Source organism: Salmo trutta, chromosome 6, assembly GCF_901001165.1.
Source record: "Salmo trutta chromosome 6, fSalTru1.1, whole genome shotgun sequence".
NCBI lineage: Eukaryota > Metazoa > Chordata > Actinopteri > Salmoniformes > Salmonidae > Salmo > Salmo trutta.
The window spans coordinates 16,673,445-16,699,248 of NC_042962.1; the positions used below are offsets into that span (position 1 = coordinate 16,673,445).

The 25,804-nt window shown below is 41.4% G+C and overlaps 1 protein-coding gene across 2 annotated transcripts in view; it reads right to left on the reverse strand.

The window, feature by feature from the left end:
• Nucleotides 1–24,480, reverse strand: part of bcl2a (BCL2 apoptosis regulator a) — a 70,889-nt gene extending 46,409 nt beyond the window's left edge. Inside the window, exons 1-2 of one of the 2 annotated variants that reach the window (XM_029755493.1) lie at nt 24,371–24,476; nt 23,037–24,156 (exon numbers count right to left, since the gene is read on the reverse strand). In XM_029755493.1, coding sequence (XP_029611353.1) covers nt 23,037–23,594 — 558 coding nt within the window. In that variant the 5' untranslated portion in view covers nt 23,595–24,156; nt 24,371–24,476. Of the gene's footprint in view, nt 1–23,036 lie in introns of both variants that reach the window. The other variant, XM_029755494.1, reaches the window with a different exon arrangement.
• Nucleotides 24,481–25,804: the final 1,324 nt, after the last annotated feature.

Genomic DNA, 25,804 nt, shown 5'->3' on the forward strand with positions numbered 1-25,804 from the left:
GATGAGTTGAGTCTCCCAAACACAAGTGTTGATTTTAAGACATTCCTAATAAAAAAGTATTCTAATAGGAGATGTATTCAAATTTCGGACACAACCTAAATGTGAGCTTTAAACGGCCCCAACTCAAAGCACCACTGAAGCACTGAGTAATATCTCAGGTCTATTGGATGACCCAAGGCATTACCCAGTCAAGAGAGACTTGAAGTCGCTAGCTAATGAGCGACTTCAATTTTCAAAAGGTCAGTATGTTTAATGTTAACATAAGAAGATTGCCTCCTTCCCCAGCATGATGAATAATTCATTGCACGTTGGAGGGAACCTAAAATACATAGTTATGGGTTGACTTATTCAAACTTTGATTCTGTCATATCTGACATCAGTGCTGCCTAAACTTTGCTGAATCTTTTTAACAACGGCTTATTAGCGTTCAACAGCGGCAGGGAGCAACGGTTCCTGGGTGGAACACTCTATTTTACGATTATCGCCCTCCTAATTTTGTTCAATAGAGGGCACAACAGTGTAAAGCACACACAAAACACTCAGAATACATGATGTTAAAACCACAGTGAGGAAACACTGAGAGCTAATATTGTCCAAAATCATTGCAGTTATGAAATGGGAGCTGAATTGTTCATCTACTGGCTATCTCTAGTCCTGAGGGAGAATCTTACTGTGGACATATGAAAGAGGGGTATTCATGTTTTCACGTACTGAGCTCCAGTTGGACCGTTGGTAGGAAATTTATTTTTTGTGTGTGCGCTTTTTTCGGGACTACAGGCCCTGCAATGACGGGTGCAAACAGTGCAGCAGATGGTAGGCGGCAGAGCCAGAACCCGACCTGGAGGTACCGGAGAGGGGGAACACTTGGCTTCAGCCCCTCTTCACTGCTTTAAGGGGAACCAGAATCTGTTAAGTCCAGACAACGCGAGCCAAGGGAAGAAACAACTTGGAATGGACGCATGTGCTGTGCCACACTTTTGACAAACCTCCACTGAGACAAATTGGTCTGTAATGGCATGTTAATGAAAACACTAGTTAGTTAGCGCAACACAAATTAAAAGGCAATGTTCCCGTGTTCGCGGAGAATGCATTCACGGTAAACACTGCATACTGTATGTTAGCTCAATCGGAAATGACCTTTTCATTTCAATCGCGCAGATCTTCAGCAATACGGATTAAATCGAGCCCTTAGATTTAGAGGGACAGTTCATCATTCCTTCCTGATTCCAGATCAGTGCAGAGAGAAATGCTCATATATTTTCATAATTGCATGTAAAATCATTCAATTTTCAACAACTAGCACACTTAATTGTGTTTTAATAGACCCAAAGACAGGATAGAAATGGACAATAAAACAAACTAGTGCTTGTACACGAGAGTGAAACAGAGACATTGGAAACCACACAGCAAAGTAGCACAACATTAAGACAAGCACAATACAAACAAATATGGTGGATAACCAGTATTTACATGCAAGAGAGACTTTTATATTGGTGTATATTGAGAAAATTAACAAATCACAGAATTGAGACTGAGGCAATTGCAGAACAGACTGTTTTTCAGCGACACATCTAAGGGAACAAAGCAATCCGTACCCTGCTCCCAGACTAATTCCATTAGCAAGCCCCCCAAACCTGCCCACACACCCTCCCACACGTAAGACCCGTGTGGTGCAAACAGTACACCAAATACATAGTGTTTATATTGATCTGAACATGTGTCTTTTGCCCATTTCTGTTTTCAGCATGTGCACCCTGTGTGTGTATGTATTCTCTGTGTGTGTATATATTCAGTATTATGTTCTTATGCAAGTCTGAATCATTTTCATGTGTGTACAGTATGTCCTTTTGTGAAAATAGCAGTCTGTTGCGTATTTGTACTTGTCTGTTTATGTGTACAGTATGTGTCTGTACCCGCTTTGAGCGGGAGACATGGATTTACAGTTAAGTGTTCCTATGTGCCAACCGTCAGGGCTGACAACTTTTGTGTGGGTGGTTGAATCAGCCGTGTTTTGAAGGGGAGGGGGGTGGCTTGCATGGTACCGGCAGGGTTTTTTTGTCAAACAAAATCGGATTTCCCTTTGTGCGGGAGACAGATGACTCCACAGCTACAGGAGTGGAAAAAAAGCCTCCCTTTTTTGAGACTTGACAGGGTGCTTTGTCCCCATCTCCGTGCAAGATCAGGACAGTCATCAGATACCTTAGCGCTGCCGAAATACACAACACCGTACGAAACGAAACTGACATCTTCACTTAAAGATCCTAATCTTCAGGCTACATTCCAAACACTAGACATTGTTGGGAAAGGGTTTGATGTTGATGTCCCATACCGGAACAAAGCCTATGGCCGTCATTTTTGGTCCCCTAATGGCATTAGCAACGTCCCTCCGGAGGCGGATGATGGTGTGTCATTAATCGAATGAGTCTGGAGATGTGTAGGGTTTGGGGGGGGATACTTTGGTAAACAGTTTTTAACCCTATATGGCCTATATGGAGAGGAAGGGCTACATTGAAATGTTTATTACAGAATAAATATGAAAAGCATATGTATAATCATGGTTGCAATTGAAAAGAAACAAGTTTAGAGAGAATGGGAAAGTTCAGTTCACCTGACAACAATGAATCCAAACATTACACTGTTGATTATATGTGCATTTCACATTTACTGTACTTTTTGCCACATTTGTTAACAACAAAATCTGAAAATCTGAAAATGAATCTGGATACATTCAGTAACATGATGGGACTATTCCTGGAAAATGTGGGGTAGGCGCAACATAAGACCAAAAAATATCCAAGGGTTTGAGTGAGAGGACTAACCGGTGTTTCCAAGGGGCCACGTACCTCTCCAAAGTGTGCACAGTTCCTAATTAATTTCAATGCAGTTTTATGACACAAAGAAGTCTTCAACCATGAGGTACTTTTTGAGCTCTCCTAGCTGTGCCGTTGAGGAACTAGAAGAGCACACTTGTAGTTGTTTTGTTAGGAACACAACCCTGTTTTCCCGCCATCACACAATTACTGTTGTTGTTTACGCAATCCAAAATCGGTCCACTATAAATCGCAATCTGGTTCAGGTATTTGTATTTATTAAGGATCCCCATTAGCTGCTGCCAAGGCAGAAGCTACTCTTTCTGGGGTCCAGCTAAATGAAGGCAGTTACATAATATTTAAAATAACACTTTACCCAATACATTTAGCGTGTTCACTTAGGCTACTACTCACTATCACATATTTACAATATAACATCCATGTGTATGTGTGTAGAGTGCGTGTTTTATCATGTGTACAGTATGTGTCGGTGCCTGTGTGTGTGTGTCTCTTCACATTCCCCACTGTTCCATAAGGTGTATTTTTATCTGTTTTTTATCTGATTCAACTACTTGCATCAGTTACCTGATGTGGAATAGAGTTCCATGTCGTCATGGCTCTATGTAGTACTGTGCACCTCCCATAGTCTGTTCTTGACTTGGGGACTGTGAAGAAACCTTTGGTGGAATGTCTTGTGGGGTATGCATGGATGTCCGAGCTGTGTGCTAGTAGTTTAAACAGACATTGTGCACGGTGCATTCAGTATGTCAACACTTCTTACAGAAACAAGTAGCGATGAAGTCAATCTCTCCTCCACTTTGAGCCATGAGAGATTTACATGCATATTATTAATGTTACCTGAATCTGATTTTAATTTTCAGAGGTCTCTCTTTGTGGCACCTGACCACACGACTGAACAGTATTCCAGGTGCGACAAAACTATAGAGCCTGTACGACCTGCCTTCTTGATAGTGTTGTTAAAAAGGGGGACAGACTTCTCCCCATTTTACTGTTGTATCAACATGTTCTGTCCGTGACAGTTTACAATTCAGGGTTTGTCCAAGCAGTTTAGTCACCTCAACTTGCTCAGTTTTCACATTATTTATAACCAGATTTAGTTGAGGTTTAGGGTTTAGTGAATGATTTGTCCCAAATACAATGTTTTAAGTTTTTTTTAATATTTAGGACTAACTTATTCCTTGCCACACATTCTGAAACTACCTCCAGCTCTTTGTTAAGTGTTGCAGTGATATCACTCACTGTAGTAGCTGACATGTACAGAGTCATCAGCATACATAGACACACTGGCTTTACTCAAGGCCAGTGGCATGTCATTAGTAAAGACTGAAAAAAGTAAGGGCCTAGACTGCTGCCCTGGGGAATTCCTGATTCTACCTGGATTATGTTGGAGAGGCTTCCATTAAAGAACACCCTATGGATTAGGGTTAGGGTTACGTGAAGTGCACATTTAGACTCACGGGTGTTTGAATTGCTTGTATGACATCAAAGTGGTATTCATTATAATCCTCAACGTGGCATCTTTCAAAATACATTGAGTCATCTTAAATTTACAGCATTTCCTTCACTCAGACAACAAAATGTGCAAAAGTTGCCCAATTACCGGGAGGGATGGGAGCAACTTCTTGTCGCGCACAGTTCAGAACGTCTGTCAGTCAAAACCTATACAGAGCTGTGATGCGCAGAGCCTGGCCTCTGACGTCATTTATAGCATGTACAGCTACTACGTTCCAATTTAGGAGCTCAACCCGTATATGGGTACAAGCGTAAAGGGCTACAGTCTAACACAGTCCCTGCAACTGGAATTAGCCTATGGCTTTTAATGTTGGCAATTCTTCTGAGTTATGTTGTTGTATATGTCTCTCAATCTTCCCTCTTACACTCTCTCACTCACTCACAGTTATTGATAATAACTGACTGAGAGGAAGCAAATTGGAAGCTGGTAGCTTTGAGCCAAAGCAGATGGACAAAAGTCTTGCAACACACATACGAGTAGCCCATTACTTTAAAATGGGATAGAAATCAGTTACGATCAGATGTCCACAGTCCTCACAAAAGACAAATCTGCTTTGGTCAACAAAGGATCACCTAAGCCGGTCTGCAGCTGAGACTGGGGCGGCCCCAACCGGCTGTATGCTATACAGTCCTTTACTGTACTTGGCATTGGATCTGGGTTCATATGCTATTTTAGCTGAATTTGTTTCAGCTTGCCTGGTGAAATGGAACCAGTACAAAAGTGTAAACACCACCCATCTGCCACTTCAGGCAGGCTAAAAAAACAAATGCTCAAATATAATTTGAACCCAGGTTTGCTTGGCATATACATAAATAGTCATTTGTGGTGCTTAGAAAGTGTGTGTGTGGAGACAGTTTTAGTATTCAAGTTGATTTCCTGCTATTCTAAAAGGCCCAGTGCAGTAAAAAACTGTGTTTTACATATATTTCCATACTATGAGGTTGGACTAATACTGTGAAATTGTGAATATGATTATAATGCCCTTTTAGCGTAAGAGCTATTTGAAAAAGACTGCCTGATTTCTGCCTGTTTTGGTGGGATAGAGTTTTGGCCTTCCATGGTGACATCACCATGCAGTAAAATAGTTAATAGACCAATAAGAAAGAGTATCCCAAACTTATTTGCCAATAACAGCACATTTTCTGTTTTCCCATCCCCAACCAGTCTTAGAAAAATTCTTGCTTTAGAAATTTCTCTTTGCTAAGAAGCTATTTTTGTTTCTTTTGATTTCAATTGAAAACAATCATAGTAAGATACTTAATTATTACCCAGTGTCTTGACGTGACTATCGTTAATCTGACGACTGTTATTTATCGAATCAACTAACTATGTTGAATTATTACTTGATTAAATGAATCATATAACAATTAACTCATTAGAAATTTGGGGCACCACGGAATAAGTTGTTTTTATTTTTTTTCCTTTATTTAACTAGGCAAGTCAGTTAAGAAGAAATTCTTATTTTCAATGACAGCCTAGGAACAGTGGGTTAACTGCCTTGTTCAGGGACAGAACGACAGATTTATACCTTGTCAGCTCGGGGACTCGATCTTGCAACCTTTCGGTTAATAGTCCAATGCTCTAACCACTAGGCTACCTGATGCCCCACGAGTTACCATCTCCCAAATTAATATCTTGAAAGATATATAGATACATATTATATCAATAACAGTCACTTATTAATCATTACCTAATATCAGTCTCCTTCTGAACGTCGCATACACCCTAACCTTGTTGATGAATCAGCAATACACAAATTGGCTTGATTATTTATTTACTAACTAACTAAATAATAACACAGAATACATAAACACACACACGGTATAGATTATTGATTAGAAATGTAATACAATGAAAACCCGATTGATTATAAAAAAGGAGGGGTCAGTGAACCACCGCTCATTTGGATAAGAAATACAATGTATATATTTACGCGTAGATGTCTTTCTCTGTTGTCTCTGTTGAAACCAATCGATCCTTCTACGAGGAAGGGACTGGATGGGTGTAATGCTCTGGTTGTCCACCAGAGGTCACAATGTCCTTAGTTGTATAGCTTTGTTAGACAGATACTTCAGATGCACCAACGGTTGTCTGAGATGGGATGTCTTCCTTCCCCCCTCGTGTCTTTAGTCAAAGTTCTAGGACCACTTTTACATCCACAGCTGCAGACTATGATTGTTCTGGTGTAATTTTTATCTTCTTCACTTGTGTTGAGAGTTTCAGAGTTTCTAACCATTTCAACGTGTAGTCACCGCTCCACGCTTCCTAGTCTAGTCTAACCATTCGTAACGTCTGGCTCACACCGTACGTCTGCTTGGTCTTCTATGTTAATTCTTAGCGAGTCCTTTTAAGCACTCTGGCCAAAGGGGGCATTCTGTCATGCTGACACGAACTCTGAGCTCACTTGGGCGTGGCTACTAACTATGCATAGCTTATATGAAAAACAATTATCTCATTAGAAAACTAAAATCAAATTTCTATCTTTTCAAAAATACTCTCATACTTAATCATTTATTTTATACATTTAGATGTCAATTTGACAGATATAATATGTTTCCTTCCTAAGTTACAATTATTTCATTATACCATCCTTAATGACATCACAAAATAATAAACAATATGACATGATTATTCTTTAGATCCCTACTAACCATTCCAAACATTTGGATGTCAGGAATAATGTTCTAATGTTTACCTTTTTTTTTTTAGAAAAAGGTTTTGGCGGCAAGAGTCTCTCTCTACACATAGCACATTCCTTTCCCAATACTAGAAGGCAAGAAAGAGTATTTTACTGCATACAATTTATGACCGGCTGTTAAGTCATAAAACCGGCCCAACTCCCCCCAACTCCCCTCTCCTGTGGGAGAGAGGGGGGGGGGGGTCTGGCTATCTGTCAGCCATTTGCAAAGCTGATCTGGCACCTTTGATCCTCACCAAGGAGAGAGTCATGACACCAGAAATGATTTGATATTAAGATAAAAACGCCTGCATTTCTACACATTTTGGCATGGGGTGAAAAAGAATTCTCCAGTTTTACAGCTAATTTCCTGCAATTCTACCCATTTTGCCATGGGGTAGAGAGATATTTATGCAGTTTTAAAATGAATTTCCTGCAATTCACAGATTTTGTAATGACTTATGCCATGTTAATATGATACTCTAGTGAGAATTACTAACAAAATCAATGGGGGCCCCCTGGAGGTCGAGTCCTGCATGCCCGATTGGTATTTGGCTATGATTACTACAAGTTTAAATAACCGTCTAGATCAACTACCAATCTAAAAATGGTTAGCTAACATGGCTAATTGAGTGACTGTCAGTGACTGACATAAGAGAAAAACTGATGATGCACAACCAAATTTCTAAATTGTACCTGGTGTATTCTACTATTCTTACTCTCAGTAGTAAGTTGAGCCCCCGACTGAGTTCCCCCAAAAAAGTTCTGGGGGCCCTAGAAGCCGCTGATGTGGCTTATGACTGGAACCAGCCCTGCATGGAAACCATGTGTTTGATGTACAGTGCCTTCAGAAAGTATTCATACTCCTTGACTTATTTCACATTTTGCTGTGTTACAGTGTGAATTCAAAATTAATTAAATGGACCCCCCCTCCTCCCCCTACACACAATACCCCATAATGACAAAGTGAAAACATGTTTAAAAAAATGTTTGGTAATGTATTGAGAATTAAATGCAGAAATCTCATTTACATAAGTATTCACACCCATGACAAAATGTTAGAATCCCCTTTGGCAGCAATTACAGCTGTGAGTCTTTCTGGGTAAGTCTAAGAGTTTTGCACACCTGTTGTACAATCTTTGCCCATTGTTATTTTCAAAATACTTCAAGCTCTGTCAAATTGGTTGTTGATCGTTGCTAGACAACCATTTAAGTCTCGCCATAGATTTACAAGCAGATTTAAGTCAAAACTGTAACTCGGCCACTCAGGAACATTCACCGTCTTCTTGGCAAGCAACTCCAGTGTAGATTTTGCCTTGTGTTTTAGGATATTATCGGCCTGAAAAGTACATTCAACTCCTAGTGTCTGGTGGAAAGCCGATTGAGCTAGGATTTTCTCTAGGATTTTACCTGCGCTTACCTCAATTGTTTTTATTTTTTTGTTCTGAAAAACTCCCCAGGAGGGGTACTCAGTAATGTGTTGTACTGTATTTTCCCCAAATATAATCGTTGTATTCAGGACAAAAAGTAAATTGCTTTGCCACATTTTTTGCAGTGTTACTTTAGTGCCTTGTTGCAAAGAGGATGCATGTTTTTTGTTGTTTGTGATTTCTGCGGCCAAAAAAGCTTGATTTGCAGCAGCTTTCTGAAATTCTGCGATATTTTTTTCACATAAATTTTTTATAAAGCACTAAAAAGTGGTTCTGAACAGAATGAGCTTATGTGTGTCTATTGTGATAAATTTGCTGCGGAGCACATACCTGAAAGCATTCATTACTCCTTTCTATGCCACCAAAATTACGATATTTTTCTCAGAATTCTTTTGAAAGCCTAACACTGTAAGATTGTATTTTAGAACTTAGCTAGTCATTTTGACAATAGAACAAGCTTTCAAATGATGCCCACCTGACCCAGATTGCCCAATGGGCCGTTTTTGGATTGCGTAAACAGCAAAAGTAATTGTGTGATGGCAGGGATGCAAGGTTGTGTCCCAACAAAACAACTACAAGTGTTCTTGTTCTAGTTCCTCAACGGCACAGCTAGGAGAGCTCAAAAAAAGCACCTTATAGTTGAAGACTCTTCTTTGAGTCATAAAAGTGCATTGAAATTACTTAGGAACTGTGCACACTTTTGAGAGGTGTTTTGGCCACTTGAGACCACCAATTAGTCCTCTCACTCAAACCTTTGTCATTTCTTTGTCTTATGTTGCACCTACCCCACATTTACCATGAATATTCTTATCATGTTACTGAATGTACCCTGATTATTATGAGATTTTGTTATCAACAAATGCGGCGGAAAGTACAGTAAATGTAAAATGCACATAAATTCAACAGTGTAACGTTTGGATTCAGTCTTTTTTCAGGTGAACTGTTGTGTTCTCCAAAAAAGTATCCTGCAACAATTGATGGACATTTTTCGTAAGGGAAAATCAAGTCTGAAATTTCAAAGTGAAAATTAAACTTTAGAAGCCTTTTTAAACCTCAAATACACAAGAAGTTTAACATGTCCAGGAAAGTTCTCCTGCAACAGGGTGATACAATTCTATTATTATTTTATTTTTACAACGTAAGTTGACTGAGAACACTTGCTGTTCTCATTTACAGCAACAACCTGGGGAATAGTTACAGGGGAGAGGAGGGGGGATGAATGAGCCAATTGGAAGCTGCATCTCTACAATCAGCTTTGCTCTCTTCTCTTTTCAAACTCTTCCTGGTTCTTTTCTTCTCTCTCCTCTGCCCTCATAGCCTGAGGTGGTGAGGGTAAGTACAGCAGCTGCAGGATATACAGTGGGTTCGTTTGAAGCCATTATTCGGGGGAAACAACAGAAAGAGAAAAGCTCCCCCTTGGTCTTTCTTTTCTTTATCTTTGGGGATTTTCAAATACAACTCTGTGTCCAGTTTGCCTTCATAAATAATGTCACTTGAAAGTGTTTGGTAAGGAGCACATACACAGGGAAATTAATACCTGAGTAACGCTCCACTGATTGAAGCGCTTTAGCTTTTTTCTTCCTTTGAACACCTTCCTACTATTAAAACCCCAGAAATATCAACAAGGTCAAACATGCTTAACTGAGCTCCACCTGTTGCTAAACATAGCTAATTAGCGTCCTTCATCGAGACAAACAAATGACAAGAGCCACAGGTATGTGATGCGTGGGTTCAGCACCTGAATGTCTACACAAACTAACTACTGAAAGGTTGTTAACTTAATGACACCGAGCATCCCACCCTGATTGAGCAAAAAAAAAAATTTGCTATTAAGTTTGCAGAGATATTTATGCTCTATTAACACAATTAATAGTTTGTTATCGCTCATTAGTTTTGATTGTGCTCAAAGGCATTATTTCAATGCTTTTAATAGCAATAGGCTAACTGCAATCATCTCAAACTGAGCCAAAAGGTAAGAGCAGAGGAGTACTTTAACAAGTGGGTTATTCCAATTAAATTCATGGAATTTCTCCCTCATCCACATTATAGGCAGTTAGGAATATGTACAGTGATTATGATAACCACCATTGATCATTAGTAGCACGGTAAGAGATAATGAGAAAACTTGTTAGGCAAGCTGCAATCTGCCACTTTCAAATCGACACCCTTCACCTATTTTTTTTTACTTTGTAAAGAAATGTGTAAATTATTTTATCTGGTTGGTGATACTGATATTTCCAGTTTAGTGATTTTAACTATTGGACCGTCTTCGGTGAACTACAGCATGGTGTGGTGCACATCTTGCCTGGCTACCCAAACGCCTTGCTCCGCCACGCCCACAGACGTAAGTTTCTTCTCTGCAATGAGTCTGGAGCTGAGTACCTACCCAACAATTTCGAGAATGGAAATCCATTCTAGACTGTCTGATTTGTCACAGAAACCAGGGGATTGGGCCAGGGCCAGAACACACGCGCTTATAGCAGCGTTTTGAAAATTCGGCATTGGCTTTGATACTGTGATTGGTTAGAGATGATCCAATCATTGAGGACTTTGTTTTGTACGACACCCCTCACAAATGACTTCAATGATGTCAGTCTCAGACTGAAGTATGTAGCGGACAATAGAGCAACAGAATAATTCAGTTTGAGTCGTCAGGCAAGTGTAAATCATCATGCCATTCATGTCTTACCTTGACACATTCCCAACTACACAGTACTAGAGGGTGTGACTTTACATTTGAGGAGCCTTTCGTTAGTTTTTTACATTTAGACATGAAAGAGCAATGTCGGCTCTCTACCCCGTCACATCAACAAAGAACAATGCTGGAATCCAAGACCTAAAGAAACATCAAAACTCTTCCAACTAATTGAAGACTACTATATGCAGCTCCTTGATTGTGATGAAACCATTTTCTGACGGACAAAGCAGAAATGGTTATTTGCTGGAAAATCTTCCCAGCATAGAAGAAGCTGGACAAACAGAGAGAGTGCGTTCCATAATGGGCCCACAGAGCATACTCTGGCTACTCTGCAATAACAGAGATAGGGAATCAGAGTTCATAATTGGGATGTTCTCTGCTGTGGACTATACTAGTACAATACATAAGTCTTTATCCTAAGCTGTCGTTAGGATAACTGCAATGTAGCTCTGGGCTATTTTTAGTAAAGGGGTTCATAGAAATATCCAAACTCGATTGCAAGACACCCACGAGGCAAAGAGTGGTCCCGTTACCACGATGTCAAGTGACCTTTACCTGCCTCTAAACATTCCTATCCTTTTCCCCACCTTATTTACAACGCATGTCATCAGCACTGATTTGTTTAGGCTGGATTCCCCCAGACGATCAGATTACCAAAACAAAAACCGCATTCAAAGTCAAAATCTTTTCGGGGGAATAAACAACTAAATATCATGTCTTGCTGTGTCATTTCACAGGTGTTGTTAAGTCACCACAAACAGTTGACTGTAGACTAAATACAAAAGCACATCTAGAGGAAATTCTTTAGAAACTCAAAAGAAAACAGAAATCAAAGTCAGTTAATACAAAACGAGGGTCTTGATCACATGCTGGTAAACTGGGTTTGTCCTAGCAGGGGATCTGGAATATCAGTAGTACTGAAAAAGCACAGGGTAGCGCAGCTGAACCATGTCCTCTCCACAGACAGTGCAATTATTCGGGAGGCTTTATCCGAGGACTAATGAATCACATGGATTCAAAAGAAAGGATAATAAGTACAGCCAGATGCGGTCACTGATTGGCTGAATACCCTGGGCGCAGGGTGGTTTGAGTAGGAAATAGGATTCCAAGTTTTCGAACTACTGGTCATTTCTTTGAGAAGATATATAAAACGATCTGTGCATTTGCACAACAGGATAAATACACCTATTTCACTTTTGCATGTCAAAAACAGAATGACCACTGCAGCACATGCTGCTACTGTTTTGAACAGATTAGATTATACAATTTAGAATGAGCAGCCAGTTTACGAACGAACGAGTGCATCAGGAAGAACGTAACAGGCATGCATTAACTGAAAACACATAATATAACTGGAGATAGCTAGCTAACATAATGTCACAAAGCATGATGCGCTAGCCAGTTAACTTTCATTCTGAAATAACTTCATATTTCAGTGTCAGATATTAGTTTAGAAAGACCTGAAATTGGCATGAGAGCTAACTAGCTAGCTTGCTCATTATCAAAAGGAAAATCAATTAGATTATTTTTTTTAATCGACCAAACTATTTCTCAATGTTTCTCAAAATGTATTAATTTGATCATACTACAGTACATGAACACCATGGGGAAACAATCAAATTGGCCAGCCACCGTCATGCTTTTTTGTCCTACCAGATCCATGATGAGAAGGTTCTAGCTAGTGTATCCCTCTGTCCTTCGACTCTTGTTGAATGTAGATGTCTGGTTTTCAGGTCCCAGGCTCCCATGAATGTTATGATTATTTATTTGCAAGTTAATTAAAATGTTATTTTTGCTTTAGTGCCATCTGTACCTGATAGAGAAGATCTAGTCTCACGTGTGGCAGTAAGAAGTCTGGCGCGAGAGACTTGTTGTGAGGAAGACTAGAGCAGACCCAGAAGTTCTGACTGAGCGCACATTTCAAAGCACCCCAGGACAGTCCATTTACAGTTCCCCCTCATAAAAAATAGCTGGCAAAACAATCCAAGCAATATTCACACAGCCTATGTGCCCATGGAGCTGCTGCTGCTGCTGGCAGTCACTGAGGGGCACAGCAGCAAGTAAATGAACAGCTTGTTTTGATCAATATATTTTAGAAACAGGAACATTTACCACACTATTATGAGCATTTAAAACATAATCCATGAATTACAGTTGAAGTCGGAAGTTTACATACACTTAGGTTGGAGTCATTAAAACTTGTTTTTCAACCACTCCACAAATTTCTTGTTAACAAACTATAGTTTTGGCAAGTTGGTTAGGACATCTACTTTGTGCATGATAAGTAATTTTACCAACAATTGTTTACAGGCAGATTATATCAGTTATAATTCACTGTATCACAATTTCAGTGGGTCAGAAGTTTACATACACTAAGTCGACTGTGCCTTTAAAAAGCCTGGAAAATTCCAGAAAATGATGTCATGGCTTTAGAAGCTTCTGATAGGCTAATTGACAACATTTGAGTCAATTGGAGGTGTACCTGTGAATGAATTTCAAGGCCTAACTTCAAACTCAGTGCCTCTTTGCTTGACTATGGGAAAATCAAAAGAAATCAGCCAAGACCTCAAAAAGAAATGTAGACCTCCACAAGTCTGGTTCATCCTTTGGAGCAATTTCCAAACACCTGAAGGTACCACGTTCATCTGTACAAACAATAGTGGGCAAGTATAAACACCATGGGACCACGCAGCCGTCATACCGCTCAGGAAGGAGAAGCGTTCTGTCTCCTGGAGATGAACGTACTTTGGTGCGAAAAGTGAAAATCAATCCCAGAACAACAGCAAAGGACCTTGTGAAGATGCTGGAGGAAACAGGTACAAAAGTATCTATATCCACAGTAAAACAAGTCCTATATTGACATAACCTGAAAGGCCGCTCAGCAAGGAAGTAGCCACTGCTCCAAAACCGCCATAAAATAGCCAGACTACGGTTTGCAACTGCACATGGGGAGAAAGATTGTACTTTTTGGAGAAATGTCCTCTGGTCTGATAGAACTGTTTGGCCATAATGACCATCGTTATGTTTGGAGAAAAAGGTGGAGGCTTGCAACCCGAATAACACCATCCCAACCGTGAAGCACGGGGGTGGCAGCATCATGTTGTGGGGTTGCTTTGCTGCATGAGGGACTGGTGCACTTCACAAAATAGATGGCATCATGAGGCAGGAAAATGATGTGGATATATTGAAGCAACATCTCAAGACATCAGTCAGGAAGTTAAAGGACAACAAAGTCAAGGTATTGGAGTGGCCATCAAAAAGCCCTGACCTCAAACCTATAGAAAATTTGTGGGCAGAACTGAAAAAGCATGTGCGAGCAAGGAGGCCTACAAACAGGACTCAGTTACACCAGCTCTGTCAGGAGGAATGGGCCAGAATTCACCCAACTTACTGTGGGAAGCTTGTGGAAGACTACCGGAAACGTTTGACCCAAGTTAAACAATTTAAAGTCAATGCTACCAAATACTAATTGAGTGTATGTAAACTTCTGACACACTGGGAATGTGATGAAAGAAATAAAAGCTGAAATAAATCATTCTCTCTACTATTATTCTGACATTTCATATTCTTAAAGTAAAGTGGTGATCCTAACTGACCTAAGACAGGGGATTTTAACTGGGATTAAATGTCAGGAATTGTGAAAAACTGAGTTTGAATGTATTTGGCTAAGGTGTATGTAAACTTCCAACTTCAACCGTATATAATAATTCATGGATAATAATTCATGATTGTTCCAGAAGGCATTTCTGGCCAAAAACGCATTTCGATAAAAAAAAAAAAAGACGTTCAAATGCCTCCCCTGTGAAGTAGTGACGCGCGACATACGCCTAGTTTCCTGAAATGTTTCAGGACTAATCACAGTGGGTTGCAGCCCCTAACGGGCAGGCCACCACCGAGTTCAGCTTAACCATAGGGGGAAAGGACAATTCTTCTTGACAGCTAAGCCAATTTAGAGGGTCCATCTGACTGACATGGACATTCTTTGGTTGTAACTCATTGCTTCAAGATTTCTTTGTGCCAAATAGGACACAGAGAAATTGAGGGAAAGACCACAATCATCTCAAAATATGATAGTGAGCAACTTTTTTCTACAACCTTACCTGTACATACAGTGAAACAGACCAGATGTAAGGAACACCTCCAAAGACAGTACATTCCTAGATCTCGTAATTGGACAAAATGATTTAATGCTCCAGAAAGTGATAGTGCAAGAGCATAGGAAAAGCTCAGTTGTCTTACGGCAACATCCATACACTATTGGAGTGATGCAATCATCGCATGAGAACAAGTTTTAGCTGTACAGCATGTGTAGAATCTGATGTTAGTGTAATTGATACCACACAGGCAAAAACTATAACAGAAGGCCAGTGGCCAGATGCCCATTTGGACGGATCTCTTTAAATTTATTGTGTATTGATTTACCAACCAGATTAAGACTCACCCATTACGAACAGGTGTCAAACATAGAAATGTTTTATATAACAACGATCTGTCTCAACAATACAACATACAGTATATTGCATACAGTCATTAGTAATAACTATATTATATATACAATATAAAACCAGGACTTGCTGGTAAAAAATGAAAGTTTCAACACATGCTTATTGTAATGACTATTGGAAAGAGTAAGTAATGGCCTAAATTCAAAGGGCAGATTTAACTGGAACTTGACTTCCTCTGTAAATATAGTCCTAATACAAATGCAAAATGTTATTTTGATGACGAAATGAAAAAAATGAATAATTGATTGGCCCTAAGAGGGAGTCCTGGAGCCTTCTGAATAATATAAGCTGTGTTTAGCTCGTCGCTCCCGGACCAGTTAAACACCTTCTTCGCCCGCTTCGAGAAAAACAACATCGAGCCGACGCTTATGAGGACTGTATGCTTTTGTTTTCCGTGACCAACATGAGTAAGTCATTTAAGTGTGTTAACCCTCACAAGGCTGCCGGCCCAGACGGCCTCCCAAGCCGTGTCCTCACAGCATGTGGAGACCAGCTGGCTGGAGTGTTTACAGACATATTCAATCTCTCCATATCCCAGTCTGTTGTCCCCACTTGCTTCAAGATGTCCACCGTTGTTCCCATACTAGAGAAAGCAAAGGTAACTGAACTAAATTACTATCGCCCTGTAGCACTCACTATCATCATGAAGTGCTTTGAGAGGCTAGTTAAGGATTATATCACCTCCACCTTACCCGACACCCTCAGCCTTCAACAACATAGTGCCTTCCAAGCTCATCACTAAGCTCAGGGCCCTGGGTCTGAACCTCTACCTGTGCAACTGGGTCCTGGAATTCCTGACGGGTTGACCACAGGTGGTGAAGGTAGGCCACAACACCTCCGCCACACTGATCCTCAACATGGGGTGAATGCTCATCCCCCTCCTGTACTCCCTGTTCACCCATAACTGCGTGAACGTCTCCAACTCAATCATCAAGTTTGCTGACAATACAACAGTGGTAGACCTGATTACCAACAACAATGAGACCGCCAAGTCTCCCACCTTGCTGTAGGCTGAGTGGTGCCTAGGAAAATAACCTCTCCCTCAACGTCAACAAAACGAAGGAGCTGATCGCAGACTACAGGAGACAGCAGAGAAAGCACACACCCATACACATCAAGGGGGCCGCAGTGGAGAGGGTCAAAAGCTTCAAGATTCTCTGCGTGCACATCACTGACAACATGAAATGGTCCCTTCACACAAACAACGTGGTGAAGAAGGAGAAACAACGCCTCTTCAACCTCAGTAGGCTGAAGAAATTAGTCTTGGCCCCTAAGACGCTCACAAACTTCTACAGATACACCATTACGAGCATTATTTCGTGCTGTATCACCGACTGGTATGGCAAATGCACCGTCCGCAACGGCAGGGCTCTCCAGAGGGGGGTGCGGTCAGCCCAATGCATCACCGGGGGCACATTGCCTGCCCTCCATGACATCTACAGCCCCCGGTGTCACAGGAAGGCCAAGAAGATCATCAAGGCCACCCTAACCACGGCCTGTTCACCCCGCTGCCATCTAGAAGGCGGAGACAGTGCAGCAGGTGCATCAAAGCTGGGAACGAGAGACTGAGGACAGTTTCTATCTCCAGGCCATCAGCATGTTAAACAGTCACCAAATCAAATCAAAAATCAAATCAAATTTTATTTCTCACATACACATATTCTCATTCACCCCTTACTCATTCATCCCTCTCATTCACCCCCTCATTCACCCCTTGTGTGTATCAGCTAGTTGTTGGGGAATTCTTAGATTAGATTATTTGTTAGATATTTACTGCACTGTCGGAACTAGAAGCACAAGCATTACGCTACTCTCGCATTAACATCTGTTAACCATGTGTATGTGAACAATAAGATTAGATTTTATTTTAATTTAAGTGCCTTTGAACAGGGTATGTTAGTAGGTGCCAGGCGCACCAGTTTGAGTGTGTCAAGAACTGCAACGCTGCTGACTTTTGTTTACGCGAAACAGTTTCCCTTGTGTATCAAGAATGGTCCACCACCCACAGGACATCCAGCCAACTTGACACAACTGTGGAAAGCATTGGAGTCAACCTGGGCCAGCATCCCTGTGGAACGCTTTTGACACCTTGTAGTCCATGCCCAGACGAACTGAGTCTGTTCAGAGGGCTAAAGGGGGTCAACTCAATATTAGGGAGGCGTTCTGAATGTTTTGTATACTCTTTGTGTATAAATTGTATTCCAATCATGGCTCATCCTATATAACTACTAATGTACACACCTTTTCTATTCATATACTGTCCATACTGTCTTTGCACACCATTATCTATATATATATATATATATATATATATATACTGCTCAAAAAAATAAAGGGAACACTTAAACAACACAATGTAACTCCAAGTCAATCACACTTCTGTGAAATCAAACTGTCCACTTAGGAAGCAACACTGATTGACAATAAATTTCACATGCTGTTGTGCAAATGGAATAGACAACAGGTGGAAATTATAGGCAATTAGCAAGACACCCCCAATAAAGGAGTGGTTCTGCAGGTGGTAACCACAGACCACTTCTCAGTTCCTATGCTTCCTGGCTGATGTTTTGGTCACTTTTGAATGCTGGCGGTGCTTTCACTCTAGTGGTAGCATGAGACGGAGTCTACAACCCACACAAGTGGCACAGGTAGTGCAGCTCATCCAGGATGGCACATCAATGCGAGCTGTGGCAAGAAGGTTTGCTGTGTCTGTCAGCGTAGTGTCCAGATCATGGAGGCGCTACCAGGAGACAGGCCAGTACATCAGGAGACGTGGAGGAGGCCGTAGGAGGGAAACAACCCAGCAGCAGGACCGCTACCTCCGCCTTTGTGCAAGGAGGAGCAGGAGGAGCACTGCCAGAGCCCTGCAAAATGATTTCCAGCAGGCCACAAATGTGCATGTGTCTGCTCAAACGGTCAGAAACAGAGTCCATGAGGGTGGTATGAGGGCCTGAAGTCCACAGGTGGGGGTTGTGCTTACAGCCCAACACCGTGCAGGACGTTTGGCATTTGCCAGAGAACACCAAGATTGGCAAATTCGCTACTGGCGCCCTGTGCTCTTCACAGATGAAAGCAGGTTCACACTGAGCACATGTGACAGACGTGACAGTCTGGAGACGCCGTGGAGAACGTTCTGCTGCCTGCAACATCCTCCAGCATGACCGGTTAGGCGGTGGGTCAGTCATGGTGTGGGGTGGCATTTCTTTGGGGGGCCGCACAGCCCTCCATGTGCTCACCAGAGGTAGCCTGACTGCCTTTAGGTACCGAGATGAGATCCTCAGACCCCTTGTGAGACCACATGCTGGTGCGGTTGGCCCTGGGTTCCTCCTAATGCAAGACAATGCTAGACCTCATGTGGCTGGAGTGTGTCAGCAGTTCCTGCAAGAGGAAGGCATTGATGCTATGGACTGGCCCGCCCGTTCCCCAGACCTGAATCCAATTGAGCACATCTGGGACATCATGTCTCGCTCCATCCACCAACGCCACGTTGAACCACAGACTGTCCAGGAGTTGGCGGATGCTTTAGTCCAGGTCTGGGAGGAGATCCCTCAGGAGACCATCCGCCACACACTACTGAGCCTCATTTTTACTTGTTTTAAGGACATTATATCAAAGTGGACCAGCCTGTAGTGTGGTTTTCCACTTTAATTTTGAGTGTGACTCCAAATCCAGACCTCCATGGGTTGATAAATGGGATTTCCATTGATTATTTTTGTGTGATTTTGTTGTCAGCACATTCAACTGTGTAAAGAAAAAGTATTTAATAAGATTATTTCATTCATTCAGATCTAGGATGTGTTATTTTACTGTTCCCTTTATTTTTTTGAGCAGTGTATATATATATATATATATATATATAATGGTGTGCAAATACAGTACGGACAGTATAAAATGGTGTGCATTATACAGTTGTAGTTGAAGTTTACATACACCTTAGCCAAATACATTTCAACTCAGTTTTTCACAATTCCTGACATTTAATCCCAGTTAAAATCCCCTGTCTTAGGTCAGTTAGGATCACCACTTTACTTTAAGAATATGAAATGTCAGAATAATAGTAGAGAGAATGATTTATTTCAGCTTTTATTTCTTTCATCACATTCCCAGTGGGTCAGACGTTTACATACACACAATTAGTATTTGGTAGCATTGCCTTTAAATTGTTTAACTTGGGTCAAACGTTTCCGGTAGTCTTCCACAAGCTTCCCACAATAGGTTGGGTGAATTTTTTTACCATTCCTCCTGACAGAGCTGGTGTAGCTGGAGTCAGGTTTGTAGGCCTCCTTGCTCGCACACGCTTTTTCAGTTCTGCCCACAAATTTTCTGTAGGATTGAGGTCAGGGCTTTGTCATGGCCACTCCAATACCTTGACTTTGTTGTCCTTAAGCCATTTTGCCACAACTTTGGAAGTGTGCTTGGGGTCATTGTCCTTTTGGAAGACCCATTTGCGACCAAGCTTTAAATTCCTGACTGATGTCTTGAGATGTTGCTTCAATATATCCACATAATTTTCCTGCCTCATGATGCCATCTATTTTGTGAAGTGCACCAGTCCCTCATGCAGCAAAGCACACCCACAACATGATGCTGCCACTGCCGTGCTTCACGGTTGGGATGGTGTTCTTCGGCTTGCAACCCTCCCCCTTTTTCCTCCAAACATAACGATGGTCATTATGGCCAAACAGTTTTATTTTTGTTTCATCAGACCAGAGGACATTTCTCCAAAAAGTACAATCTTTGTCCCCATGTGTTGTTGCAAACCGTAGTCTGGCTTTTTTATGGCGGTTTTGGAGCAGTGGCTTCTTCCTTGCTGAGCGGCCTTTCAGGTTATGTCGATATAGGACTTGTTTTACTGTGGATATAGATACTTTTGTACCTGTTTCCTCCAGCATCTTCACATGGTCCTTTGCTGTTGTTCTGGGAAATATTTGCACTTTTTGCATCAAAGTACGTTAATCTCTAGGAGACAGAACGTGTCTCCTTCCTGAGCGGTATGACTGCTGCGTGGTCCCATGGTGTTTATACTTGCCCACTATTGTTTGTACAGATGAACGTGGTGCCTTCAGGCGTTTGGAAATTGCTCCCAAGGATGAACCAGACTTGTGGAGGTCTACACTTTTTCCACCTGAGGTCTGCTGATTTCTTTTGAGTTTCCCATGATGTCAAGCAAAGAGGCACTGAGTTTGAAGGTAGGCCTTGAAATACATCCACAGATACACCTCCAATTGACTCAAATTATGTCAATTAGCCTATCAGAAGCTTCTAAAGCCATGACATCATTTTCTGGAATTTTCCAAGCTGTTTAAAGGCACAGTCAACTTAGTGTATGTAAACTTCTGACCTACTGGAATTGTGATACAGTGAACTATAAGTGAAATAATCTGGATGTAAACAATTGTTGGAAAAATTACTTGTGTCATGCACAAAGTAGATGTCCTAACCGACTTGCAAAAACTATAGTTTGTTAACAAGAAATTTGTGGAGTGGTTGAAAAACAAGTTTTAATGACTCCAACCTAAGTGTATGTAAACTTCCAACTTCAACTGTACAGTATATATTCCGGTCTCTGACATTTCTCGTTGTAACGATGTGCGCTGAGAGTCGGGAAGCAAGTTAAGGGAGTGAGTGTTTTAATAAACGGAACATAATACAAAACAAGAAACACTAACAGCACACAGACAAGAAACAGAAACAATTACGCCTGGGGAAGGAACCAAAAGGAGTGACATATATAGGGAAGGTAATCAGGGAAGTGATGGAGTCCAGGTGAGTCTGATGGCGCGCAGGTGTGCGTAACGATGGTGACAGGTGTGCAGCATAACGAGCAGCCTGTTGACCTAGAGGCCGGAGAGGGAGCACACGTAACACTCGTTCTGAAATTTCTTAATTTTTATGGATTATTTGTGTACTGCTTTTTATTTATTTTTTATTGCTAGGTATTACTGCACTATTGGAGATAGAAACACAAGCATTTCACTGTACCTGCGATAACATCTGCAAATCTGTATACGAGAGCAATAAACTTTGATTTAATTTGAAAAGTACCTCAGTGCTGATTGCTTCCTAATAGTTTTCTGATGGAACAAGTAGAAATTACCACTGCTATGCAATAATATATTATAAAGACACACAAACTTACCCACACAGTTCTTCTTGTTTCTGGGGACAACTATACACAACACCACACAACTATACAATGAGAATGTGATTTCCCTAGCCGTCCTAGAGTTGGTGGTGGAAGCCTTTGGCCTCTGCTATTTATTCTGCTCCAGTTGATGCTCAGTCCAGACAGCTACCACCTCCACTCTCCCTTTATACAGCAGTCTATGCATACAGTATCTGCTTGTCTGGAAACATCTGCCTGTGTCTTGGAAACCATGCACTCCACCCTAACTACAGTGACAGGTCAAGTGATGGGTCAAGTAAAGAGGACATGAAGAGCCAGTAAAATTGCCCTGTCAATATCACGACATTTCAATTCACTTCACCCCAAATTAAATGTTAAGTCCATGTAACCAATGTTTCACTATTTGAGCAGTTCCTTTGCTCATCCAGGATGTTGCAAATATATAAATACATGACAGAGGAATTAACAAAATAAGGAGTGTAGTTGTTATTATTACAACCTAGACATCTATTACACCGAGATGAGTGTATGAAAGCATGGTGTGCCTGATCCAATTTCAGACTTAAATTATTCAATACTAGAGCGATGCGGTAAAACAGGGGGACAGATTTACTGAACTAAGAGCAGAGGCTTAGGCCTTTTCTCTCCATTTGATGTGGATTCTAAATAGGGAAATGCTGTGTTCATTCATTCAAACTTGAATTGCGGAAACATGACAATTTTCTCCTCAGAGACATCATTCTGTGTAGCAGTTCCACTCCATCCACAGATGTTGGGGGAGAGAAAGGAAGTCAGGCGTTTCCAAACATCTGGCGAACTAATGACAGAGTAGAATGCAGTCAAGATAATTCAGTGTGGGTTTTCTGAGTGTGTGTGCTTGACCTTCAGTCAGAATATGGGAAGGGTAGAGTTTCCCTAGATTGACTGAAATATTGGCCAGGAGATATACGGACCTCAGAAACAGACAACAAATCAATCATTGTCCGTGTAGGGCTAGGCTACTGCCCTAGTCATGATAACAGGGTTGGCTGAAATATTGTCTCAAATGTTAGACAATGGTGGTGGTGGACATGTGTTAGTAGAAAGATTTTTGGTCAAAATTGTAGGGTAGGGTGCATGCAGACCTGAAGGGATTCATAAGATGTATATTTATGCACTTGTCACTGATGAGAAGTGATTGTATTTGCAACTGATGCAAAGGTGTGATAGGTGGATAGAGGCTGAGCAAATGTGGAAGGATTTATTAACAGACATACCCAGTCACCATTCTCCTGGATCCAGTTCTGCAGGGGTCCGTTCAGGTACTCTGTCATCCAATGGGCAATGTTGTCTACCTGGGTCGTCATCTCCCGGTTGACGCTCTCCACGCACATTGTCCCTCCAAACTCAAAGAAAGCCACAATCCGACCCCAGTTTACACCGTCGCGGAAGAGCTCCTCTATTACAGCAGTAAACCTTCTCTGTGCTGTACTGGGCGTAAAATGCAACTGCCCCGACATCTCTGCAAAGTCCCGCTGATACATTATTTCAATCTCGTCCCCCGCCTCGCGCAGCACCCTATGGAGCCGGGCATGTCGGTCCGGTTGCGGGATCCTGTTTGGGAGCTGAGATTCAGTGTCCACACCTTCAGCGGAGGGCTGGGACCTCCGTGCAAAAACTTCAGGGGAGTTAGGGGGAGAGGGCTCCCCAAAGCCATTATTTGGGGAATCGTTTTCTGGATTAAATTCCCATACAAATCCCTTCTTCAACAGTTTGTGATGGATGTATTTTTCAACAATAAAGCGACTGTTATAAGGATTATCGTTCGCCATCATGGTGCTATAGCCTAATACCCAGCAAGCTGTTTACGCAAAACACATTTCCAATGGTTGGCTGAGACGACCTACAAGATATCCCCTAAAATTAGATATGGTATCAGACGATAAATTGCATCTCTAACATATTGCTACAGCGCATTACCTGCATAGCAACACTTGTTCCAGCCCTGCAAAAAATTATACATGAAATCAAACAGTATATCCGAATGGCATATAGCCTCAAATAAAAGAAAGTGGAAATACGGTTTTCTTGAACAAATTGATTAAAACATGCACATACACATATCTAATCAGATCAAATAAATAATGCTATTCTTATTCTATCACATGCATTTCGAGTTCCAGTAGCAAGTCAACTTTACAGTATAATGCGTCCATGTTGTAGCATGATCGGCGCGCAATGTCTGGTTCTCCTTGCTTATGGTACGCCCCTTTTCAGGAATCCATTGGAACAAGACCGAACAGTAATACGTTTTGGATATCCTTTGAGCTGATCCTCACTTCAACATGAGCGTCTGAGAGTTTCAATCGCTTGCGTCAATCGATATTGTGTATTTATCTGGAAAAACGAAGTTGTTGATTAAGTTACAGTTCTCCGTTTTGGCGTTCAATACTCTGACATTTACTACACAGTTCCAGAAAGACGGAAGAGAAATAATTTGCAAGGCAGCTCTTGAAAGACTACTCTTATTTCACAGAGAAATAGCTTACACAAAAAACACTAACATAAGCACAAGGAAGAAGATTTCTAAGAATAGAACAGCGCAGGTTACTTTGCGGCTTCTCTGCAGACGATTTCAGCGACGCTTGGTCATGCAGTCAGTTCCAGTAGGGTCTTCCTATCCAAGGGTTGTCTGCAAACTCTGCTTTCTCTCGTTTACTCCCATATAGGCGAGCCACTCACTCCCTCTTGGGGAGGTAGGCTACTTCCGTCAAGCTACGTCACTCCCATTCAATCTTTTCTTGTCATTATGTGCAGTGAATATGGCCATATAATTATATGAACGTCATCTGTTTGCTTTGTACACGTTAACACTTGACAGATGTTATAACAGAGTAGCCAGCCTACAAAGTGGAATAAGTAGTGAAAGTGTAGTTACAGGATAAGCCTAATGTCTTCAGAAAGTAAAGTGATGCCTTAACAAAGACAATACATTATAAACCTCAAAATGTATGGATCAAATAGACATCAAAATGTATGGTAAATATGCTACAATAAAGGTATACCACCACAACTCTTATATTTTTAAACGTAATATCAATATGTGGGTTACAAAGGTATGAGAATTGGACACTATTGGAACCAATGAGAATTGGATATTATAAAAATCCCTGTCTCCAGTTCACTGACCCATATCTAACTATAGTCCCCCACCACTGACACCTCTCCTAGGGGTCCATGTTCAGGAGCTCTTGGTTTGGGCTATAGCTCCTTGCATGAAAGAGAATCCCTCAAACATCATTTTTAGAGTCTTGCACCACACACATTCATCACCCTACTACACAGTCTATTGAGATGGTGTGTGTGTGTGCATTTGTGTGTGAGTTTGTGTGTGCATGCGTGTGTGCATGTGTGTGTGTGTGTGTGCATGTGCATGTGCGTGCATGTGTGTGTGCACACGTGAATGTGATGTGTGTGTGGGACTCGCTCCCTATTCTCCAATAATGTAGTAGTGGATGGCGACTTAGAAAGCCTTATAAAAACCTAACATAGTCCTGTTGCAGAATACTGTATGTAATATGAGACAACAAAGATATTGTGTGCATGCGGCTGGATGAGAACCCCTGTCCTACTTGAGAACATGAACGCAATTACATGAATCATTGGGGGGGCGCCTTTACAATAGTGATGTCTGCGACTTCTTAAAACAATGGGCCCAAGCCTTCTCTTCACTGTCAGTTACTTTTAGGTCACCAACAGTCTCCTCGTTTCTCCTTGAAGTGTGCAGGGAGCTTGGAGTGGGAATGGGGGTGGACGGTGGCTGGGTTCTGAGACAATGGCAGTCTTGTCCCAAGTCCACGGTCGGGATGATGGAAGGAGTTGATGGGTTGATTTACATGGTTTGCGTGCTCCTCTGCGTCCTTTGTAGTCACGTTAGGTAATGTGGTGTACAAGTATTCAGAAAAAATTAATGATTATGGATTGTATTTCCTTTTCACTCATTATTTCACTGCAGATACAATCATATCATCCTAATGAAGTGCAT